Source organism: Tachypleus tridentatus, chromosome 3 (assembly GCF_004210375.1).
Source record: "Tachypleus tridentatus isolate NWPU-2018 chromosome 3, ASM421037v1, whole genome shotgun sequence".
Lineage (NCBI taxonomy): Eukaryota > Metazoa > Arthropoda > Merostomata > Xiphosura > Limulidae > Tachypleus > Tachypleus tridentatus.
In genome coordinates this window covers 109040958-109051077 of record NC_134827.1, presented here as the reverse complement: position 1 = coordinate 109051077, position 10120 = coordinate 109040958, and the positions used below count along the sequence as shown (strand labels likewise).

Below are 10120 nucleotides of genomic sequence, written 5' to 3'. Positions count from 1 at the left end.
TAACCACCTGGTCATGCCAGGCACAGGTATTGTTAGCAGTAGATATTACAGATATATTGTGGTTTACATACAACATTCTTTTGTTTGTATTAGCCTTAACCACCAGGTTATGCCAGGCACAGGTATTGTTAGCACTAGATGTTAGATATATTGTGGTTTACATACAACATTCTTTTGTTTCTATTAGCCTTAACCACCTGGTCATGCCAGGCACAGGTATTGTTAGCACTAGATATTACAGATATATTGTGGTTTACATACAACATTCTTTTGTTTGTATTAGCCTTAACCACCTGGTCATGCCAGGCACAGGTATTGTTAGCACTAGATGTTACAGATATATTGTGGTTTACATACAACATTCTTTTGTTTGTATTAGCCTTAACCACCAGGTTATGCCAGGCACAGGTATTGTTAGCACTAGATGTTACAGATATATTGTGGTTTACATACAACATTCTTTTGTTTCTATTAGCCTTAACCACCTGGTCATGCCAGGCACAGGTATTGTTAGCACTAGATGTTACAGATATATTGTGGTTTACATACAACATTCTTTTGTTTGTATTAGCCTTAACCACCTGGTCATGCCAGGCACAGGTATTGTTAGCACTAGATGTTACAGATATATTGTGGTTTACATACAACATTCTTTTGTTTCTATTAGCCTTAACCACCTGGTCATGCCAGGCACAGGTATTGTTAGCACTAGATGTTACAGATATATTGTGGTTTACATACAACATTCTTTTGTTTCTATTAGCCTTAACCACCTGGTCATGCCAGGCACAGGTATTGTTAGCACTAGATAATACAGATATATTGTGGTTTACATACAACATTATTTTGTTTGTATTAGCCTTAACCACCAGGTTATGCCAGGCACAGGTATTGTTAGCACTAGATGTTAGATATATTGTGGTTTACATACAATATTCTTTTGTTTCTATTAGCCTTAACCACCTGTTCATGCCAGGCACAGGTATTGTTAGCACTAGATGTTAGATATATTGTGGTTTACATACAACATTCTTTTGTTTCTATTAGCCTTAACCACCTGGTCATGCCAGGCACAGGTATTGTTAGCACTAGATATTACAGATATATTGTGGTTTACATACAACATTCTTTTGTTTCTATTAGCCTTAACCACCTGGTCATGCCAGGCACAGGTATTGTTAGCACTAGATCTTACATATATTGTGGTTTACATACAACATTCTTTTGTTTCTATTAGCCTTAACCACCTGGTCATGCCAGGCACAGGTATTGTTAGCACTAGATATTACAGATATATTGTGGTTTACATACAACATTCTTTTGTTTGAATTAGCCTTAACCACCTGGTCATGCCAGGCACAGGTATTGTTAGCACTAGATGTTACAGATATATTGTGGTTTACATACAACATTCTTTTCTCACATTCAGATATAAAACTGTTAGAACTTGCAAATAAAAATTTTGTTTGGCCTTTATGTAAATCACTTCCTTCAGTACCATAATGCATACTTTATACAACTACTATTTTGAATAAAAGAAACAAAACAGTGTTACGAGGTAATCCAAAAATAAAAATGTAACTTATTAATTTTAATAACTGACAAAATTTTCCCACTGAGTTTAATCCAATTTTATTATTATACAATATAAAAACGTACATGATAATCTGTTTTTTTTTGTTTTTCTTTTATACAGGTTAAAAAAAGTGATAAAAATGAGGGGTGTATGAACTACAGCACACATACAACACGAATAAAAATCATAAGAATGTACAAGGAAGACACGGTCCTAGTGCTTGGAATTCTTTGACATATTCATCACTGCAACTATAGCATCAACTGGATCAATAAATTCTCGCATGTGTTTGTGTCCAAGTATCCAGTCTGGTTGGATTTGTGGCTGGGTTTTGGTGACATGGGGAATGCAGACAGACATGCTGGAAATCACGCTCTTGGAACACACAGAAGATGAAAGAAATGAAGACGATAGAGTGGTGGACAACCGAGCTTTGGTCAGTTTCCTTTCCTCTTCCATCTTGTGTCGCCGACAGGTAAGATAATGGAGACTTTTGATTTTCTCCATCACATTCTTGTTAGATTTCATCACCTACAACAAAGTCATGTCAGCATTCATTTCAGTTCATACACTCTTTCAAATAATATAGGTTTCAGATAATAAAGACAGTTGACAGTTGCAAAAATAAAAATATGACAGAAGACATCACAAGAAATTCACAATTAATTACATTTCAAACAAACCAAAATTATTACACAGTTTGTTCTCTCCAGGACAATATCAAAGCTAACCTAAATTAGAAAATTTGCAAGTATACCACATGTAAATTCAGGTTAGAAAAAAACCAAAGTATTACAACACTTAAGAACACAAAATATAAACACTGTAGAGGTAAAAGGAACACTAAAATAATCTTTTGTTAGACTGTTAATAACTGTGATGAATATCCTCTGTGCCATTCTACAGCCTAGTGTGCAAACAGTATCCTTTGTAATATATTTCTTGTTTTACATTTATTAAAACAACAGTGTAGTTAAAACACTAAGAATTAATTGTATACCATCACCACCCTATTAATGTAAATCACATTTTTACCATCTCACTTCACAACAAATCTGACACATTTTAGACACCATAATTTTCGGATATTTCTGTTTGGCTACTCCTAGAACTGTCTTCCTTGTAACAAGTTTACAAAAGATAAAAGTCTATCTAGATTTTAATTTCTACTAGCTGGTCGAGAGTCGTTATTACCGAGGCCTTCCCAGGATCCTGGAAGAAGATCCATAACAGTGTACAGACTTTCGAAAAAATAGTTTCACCCTTCTCTCTGTAGATTCGCAAGAGGTCCAGCAGAGTATCGAGAGAACCAGTCACTGTCCACACAGAATCCACCGTTTTATCATACTGTTGATGTGGAAAGAAAACAATTCATTGAGATTGTGTTACAATATGATGAGAAAATCAAGTGAAACACACACTGTGCATCTATTACACAAAGAGAGAGAGAATGCTATCAAGTTACACTTATTAATTTGTGATGAGAACCAGATTCCCACTTACATCAAAACTGAAATCTAATTTGATAACGAATACAGCTAATTAAGTACGCTTTTCTTACATGTGTAATTATATAAACTATAATGCTTTGTTTCATCAAAGACAAGGGTACTCTCAGTATTAAAGATAACTTAGACCATAAATACATGACACACTTATCTTAAATACAATAACATTGTATAATGTAGCTTAAACAACAGTATTATAAGATATATACAATATTTGAGTAATACCTGCACATGCATACATAAAACAAAGAAATTAACACATTTCTTCAGTAGTAAAGTTTGAAACACATTTACAAGTTCATTTCAATGCAATTTAAGTTTTTTTAATCCCTTGTACTTCTTACTCTCATGAAAACGGTATAAATTAAAAAACTAAGTCACAAAAATGATGCAGTTAAGTTGGTCTTTTTATAGTAATAGCTGAGGAAAAAACGTTTTTATACGGAAACAAATTAAGGGTAAGTTAGGTCCCAGGCTAAACGTTTTATACAGAGCCCATCATGAAAAAACAAAAAAGTGAAACCACAAAATGGGCTTTTTTTTTTTCACCCTAGCCCCCACCTATAATACTCCTTTAAAGCTCTGTGAATGGTTAGGATTTCAGTTTCACACACAAACTTTCTCAGAGTTCTTTTGTTAAGGTCTGTATGTTATGGTAATAATAAAACAATGACTTTCTCAAAGTTCTTTTGTTAAGGTCTGTATGTTATGGTAATAATAAAACAATGACTTTCTCAGAGTTCTTTTGTTAAGGTCTGTATGTTATGGTAATAATAAAACAATGACTTTCTCAGAGTTCTTTTGTTAAGGTCTGTTATGGTAATAATAAAACAATGACTTTCTCAGAGTTCTTTTGTTAAGGTCTGTTTGTTATGGTAATAATAAAACAATGACTTTCTCAGAGTTCTTTTGTTAAGGTCTGTTTGTTATGGTAATAATAAAACAATGACTTTCTCAGAGTTCTTTTGTTAAGGTCTGTTTGTTATGGTAATAATAAAACAATGCAAAGATTTCATGAAAACAAATAAAGGAAAATAGCAGAAAATATATAATGCTTTAAGCCGGGTGTTAAACTGTCATTACAGAAGCATCTGGTTTATAAAAACCAGTTTAGAAATGAAATAAAATAAGGTTAACTTGCAACAAAAAATAACTCAGTATTATAGAGGTGTTGCAGAAACATGCAGTATTGGATAAGAGGAAGATTGAAGAAGCTAAACGTTACACAATGTAAACAGCTCGCCTTTCTTGATGACGAGAAACCCACTTGAAATAAAAATGTATTTTAGAACGGCTGGTATTAACACTTACTGATAAGCAAAGACCAACGTTTCGACCTTCCTAGATCATATTTAGAAATAAAATGATCAAGGAACAATAATACATTTGAAGCAGAACCTATGTTGTCATGGTAACAACCCAAGTGAAACAGAATCTCTGTTGGAGAATACAAACCTTGGCAAGATTTAACAAGATGTTTGTGGAATATTTAATCAATTCCATGTGAGGCAAGCTTCGGTTACAGCTTCGTATCAACTGAAAAAGGATTTCTACTGCACTGCCTTCTGCTATCTTCTCACAACATGACGCCGAGAGCCGGGTAACAACATCTGGGCAATTACATAAAATGGTTTAGCACAACTTTCAAAAAATGTAAAACAACCTTACAAGGATATTGTGGACAACATAAAAAGCTTTTCTTTTAGAAGAAAGAAAGATTAATAGTGAAATAATTAAAACAATCGTTTTCTTTGGTTAAACAAAGTTTCATTTTAAAATTCCACCTACATTTCTTAAGGGAACTTACTAGGAGAAACGTGAAGAAAAATATCTACAGTCTAACATGAATTTATCACTTTTGTTAGGCCTAAAATATATTTTTCCATCCTAGACATTCTACATCAATACTCATTCTATAACAGACAACCTCAGATGGTTATTATATCACACACCAGTGTTTAATAAGTTTTCCTGGTTTAGTTCAAGTGAAGGTAAAACCATTAAAATCTTTACGCAGAATAAAACATTTTAACAGTTTTTCCAGAATGTAAAAAAAAAATTATTCTTGGTCCCAGAAACAGAAAAATGTTCATGAATTTAAAATGTTAACTCTCGCGTTTAAGTGATTCCAAAAATGATTCCAACAACAGATGGAATCTTGTGTAATTGCTAGTCTCAAAAATTACTTTTTATGTAATGTATGCACTCTCAGATATAAAGACAGAGGGCAAATGCAACAAACAAAATCGTTTGTAATTCATTAAATACTTACTACACATGTACAACTCTTCTTAAACTTACAAAAATCTCAACTTTTATATTCAAAACAAACATTTTGTAAGCCATATATTAAAGGATCTGACACTGCCTAGCAGCACAGAATAGAACGACATACACAAACACTCGAGCATTATACAACATGCACGTGTTCGTGATAAAAGTTGTCACAATATTTTATTAACACTCTTAGGCTTCTTACTAAACAAAATGTTTCATTTAGTTTTCCAGTACATTTTCTCAGTGGTCACACTAGAATGTGAGCATCAGAATATAACAGAAATGTATTGAATATGTTAGTATTTCCAAGAAACATGAGAAATCCATAAGATAATAAAAGTAGCACTTTGCACTTTCTCATAACCAGAATGGAAGAGATAAAAGCAGAAATTAGTACTATTATGATTAATTTGTTTTTTTAAAAGGTAACAGACTTAATACATTAAACCATCAGCAAAGATAAACCAACACCGTGTCCGAAGCAAGTGAAACTTTGACATTTTTCGCTACGTCATCCGTCAACATTGAGAAATTTAGTTAAGTTTGTTCTAAAAAACAAAATTCCTGGATTTAAGACCCACAAGAACGTTTAGTCATACATAAAACTTGAAAAATTATTTCTCTCCTGTTTTTCTAATTACAAATCTTGAGAGTAATTAAAACAAGTGGGTGTCGTAACATGAGAGCTAAAAAATCTCAGTCTCACCTAAATGCATCAGTGCAGACAAGATGTAGGATAGATTTCGGCAACGTAATAAGAAATCTAGAGCCGAAGTTGTTCGATTACATAATTTCTTATCTTCAGTAGCGTTCGCATTAACGGTTTTCAATCTTTCTCTTATTGTTTTCAGTTGACGACTCTTGAGTTTGCAACGCTGCACGTGCCCTCGCCAAGCAGCCTGATGTGAAAGAAACATTTACTACAATATTAATTTTTTAAACAATGACAAATGATATACAAAGAAACTGATACACTTACCTACATGTTGTCAGAGTTCTAATTTTTCTCTGTTACATATCTAAAGAAAACAGATTAATTTGCACATCTAATAATAATCTAACCACTACAACTAAATAAGTGATTTTAACATTTTAGTAATATAACAGAAACATGACCTTTGAAATTCCCGGAACCACCTGACTCGTTAACAGACATATCACACGATTGAACTAGGCAACACGATTCGACAAATCTAGGAACTAAATCTACTGAACCAGAGAAAAGACTATAACAAACCTGAAATTGTTATACTGATGGTTATAAAACAGACCAAATACTCTGATTAGATAAAATAATTGCAAGAAACTTTTGGATATGAGCAGAATTATAATAAAATAATTATGGATCAACACAATGGTCAGCCATCTTAAATATATCTTCTCTTCTGTATGGATGGTGCCACACGAACATACCCTAATCTCCTGCTCAGACCAGTCAAGATTCATTTTACAAAATCCAATTTAACAGGCACTCTGAGCATGATTCGTTAGCCCAAAAATCTGATTATTGCAACAACAACAACAAAAAAATCCTGTAGAAGGCAATGAACAACAAATAACAGATCTATTTCTCACTTATGTGATAAAATACCACCCAATAATAAACATTGTTAACAGATAACTGTAGACATATCACAGTAGAAAACCAATAAACTTGCAACGCCCTGGTCTCATTGCAGGAAACATCAGAACAAGAATGGCAGGCCTAAAACAGCTTCAAGGTCAAAGGTATTAGACACAGGGCAAATCTGTTATGGCTACACTACACACAAGTTTGGTTGAAAATAGCCTCCTATTTGGTTTTACCCAAAATTCCATTATCACAACTCAAATTGGTTCAGTTCTTATCCCTGTTCCAGCCCCTGCTAAATATTAAAGCATGTATACCTACAAGACATAGCCCACTCTCCATCAATCTATCTTGTCCTCTACACAGACCAGGAAGAAACTGGTTCCATTCTTGACTTAAGATCTGGATAACATTTTATTCACACATGAATTATGCAAGCTCTAATAATCCTTATAAAAAATCTGACCACTAAAACTTAACAGGTCAAATCAATATTTATGCTAAACTTCAGTGTACACACTTTACCTTCCAGTCTACACTTGATTCTACAAACCTGTATGACTGTAGCTGCATTTTGTTCCTTTACCAACCTCCTATAAACCAACCATGAACGCACTTTTGTCTGTATCACAGTTGCTGCCTTTTCTTGTGTAAGAAGATAAATTCGAGCAGCTCTCTGGAACAGTATTACGTTCTGTCGCAGACGTAAAAACCACAGTCTCTGCAAGCGTCCTCTCATCCACCTCTGGAGAAGTCATGAAATACTTAATGTAAGACATCACAAGTTGTACAGTTACAATAAATCAAATTTTGGCAAAAGCAAGTTTACAAAATCAGAAGTACTTATAAAAATAGAAGCATGTTCTGTTTCACTTTCCAAAACCACTAAGATGTATATCACTGTTCAAAGAGAAACACATTTATAATTTAAAATATGCCATATTAGCTCAAATAAGGAAACTTCTTAACTACAGTAATAGTAATAAAATAAACATAACAAAATTGTCCTTATTTTTCATAAACACTCAAAAAAAAAATATTAGTTTTGTTCTAGGTTATACAACAGTTATTGTGCTGTTTTCATAAGTTATCTTTGTTTAGAAAAACGTTAAAATGTGCAAGTCATACCTGTAGGGATTATCACACAGTATTCACACTGATGAGTTAATTTGATATTTAACATTAAAAAAACCATTTAATGTAAGTAACCCCCCCTACCACATATTTCCACAATCCTTTTGATAGTTTTCCACACCTTTTCACATGACAAGCTTTTTTCAAGCTCACCTTTCAACCAATCATTATCTTAAAAACATAAATGATATATTAATTGAACTTGTCACACACTTCTTGTAGTTTGTTTGGAAGTTTGCATAAAGCTACACAAGGACTGTCTGTGTTAGCCATCCCTAATTTAGCAGTGAAAGACTAGAGTAAATGGAGCTTGTAATCACCACCCACTGCTAATTCTTGGGCTACTCTGTTACTAACAGACAATACGATTGACCATCACAAAAACCACCCCCAGGGCTGGCGTGTTTGGTGGGATGAAGATTCAAGCCACAAGCCACAACCAACAGATTGTGATTTGAGTGATATAACTTAAATTGAAAAACTGTAGAGCAGTGTGGAAATTATGGTAGCTTACAAGTGATTTTATTCCCAAATTTCTGGGGTCAGATGTGTATCAAGTTGCACTCTTTATGCATAAAAATAATGCCCATATACTTTGACCAGTATGAACATTTAATGTTTAAAAACTAAGATTACTAGCCTGAATAACAACAACTGCATCCAGTTGTTTCTTCGCCAACCTCAAATTTAATATTCGTCGGTAAAACCTTTGAACTCGTACAGCCGATAGATGACGTAATACCATGGCTACAAAACATTCCACTTTGACAGTTCTTGCTATAAGTAAAGCCTATAATTTAAAATAAACAAAAGATAATTATTTATAATGTTAACATATTCAATAATACAAAATATACTACAGTAATATGACCAACAAGAAATTCAACATTTCAGAAATGTTTAGCATAAAAACTTTGTTATTAACACAGCAAGTTCACACAAACACCCCTATTTAATTATTAATCTAAATATTACATTCAGTTTTATTACTTTTTGTGATAAGTAAATGGAAAGGTCAGACTTACATCCAGGTGTTTTTGAGCCAAGAAACCACGAACAGCTTCTTGTAATTTTACTCTAATTTCAAGTTGCTGGCATTGTAACCAACTACGTGCCTTGACTTGGAGTAGTAACACTGGCCGATAGATTTTCAGATAACGTCTTTTAATCAGAGCACTTTTGTACCATCTTTGAATTGTAATGGCTGCCTTTAACCTTTTCACTTGTCGACGTACTAACCAACCTCTTGTAGCTGCTTGAAGCTTCACTGTGCTGCTTTGTAATCTCTCAAACCTGTAATCATTTTTTAAAACTTATTTCACACAAACTGTTCATTACAATTTCTGTAATACATGCAACTGAAATGAATCTTCGGTTCAAGTTGGAAGTAAAATTTAGAATAAAAGTATTACAAAGTGAGAAACAAACTGGATATAATGTGATATCATGAAGACATTACAAAGTGAGAAACAAACTGGATATAATGTGATATCATGAAGACATTACCAAGTGAGAAACAAACTGGATATAATGTGATATCATGAAGACATTACCAAGTGAGAAACAAACTGGATATAATGTGATATCATGAAGACATTACCAAGTGAGAAACAAACTGGATATAATGTGATATCATGAAGACATTACCAAGTGAGAAACAAACTGGATATAATGTGATATCATGAAGACATTACCAAGTGAGAAACAAACTGGATATAATGTATCATGAGGAACATTACACAAGTGAGAAACAAACTGGATATAATGTGATATCATGAAGACATTACAAGTGAGAAACAAACTGGATATAATGTGATATCATGAAGACATTACCAAGTGAGAAACAAACTGGATATAATGTGATATCATGAAGACATTACCAAGTGAGAAACAAACTGGATATAATGTGATATCATGAAGACATTACCAAGTGAGAAACAAACTGGATATAATTTGATATCATGAACACTTTTTCAGTGGAAATCTTTATTTTGTAATTAAAATTGCACCATTTAAGGCCAAAAGAAATTTCCATGAACTGCAAGATTTGTTGTT

General features: G+C 33.2%; 1 protein-coding gene across 1 annotated transcript; it reads right to left on the bottom strand.

The window, feature by feature from the left end:
• Positions 1–1625: 1625 nt before the first annotated feature.
• Positions 1626–8836, bottom strand: LOC143246163 (abnormal spindle-like microcephaly-associated protein homolog). The gene is made up of 6 exons (XM_076492374.1): positions 8706–8836; positions 7485–7676; positions 6068–6260; positions 4540–4694; positions 2771–2923; positions 1626–2107 (listed from the first exon to the last, which is right to left on the bottom strand). Exons 1-6 carry the CDS (start codon positions 8808–8810, stop codon positions 1790–1792), a joined length of 1116 nt encoding a protein of 371 aa, XP_076348489.1. The 5' UTR covers positions 8811–8836; the 3' UTR covers positions 1626–1789.
• Positions 8837–10120: the final 1284 nt, after the last annotated feature.

Excerpts from the sequence above, each read along its gene's own strand:
- LOC143246163 (XM_076492374.1), bottom strand. The coding sequence starts at position 8,810 with ATGGTATTACGTCATCTATCGGCTGTACGAGTTCAAAGGTTTTACCGA. Across the intron at positions 4,695-6,067 it reads GTCTGCACTGATGCATTTAG|ATGTTGTTACCCGGCTCTCG; the intron begins GTGAGACTGAGA and ends GTAATTGCCCAG. Across the intron at positions 2,924-4,539 it reads TCTTGTTAAATCTTGCCAAG|TATGATAAAACGGTGGATTC; the intron begins GTTTGTATTCTC and ends CCACATCAACAG.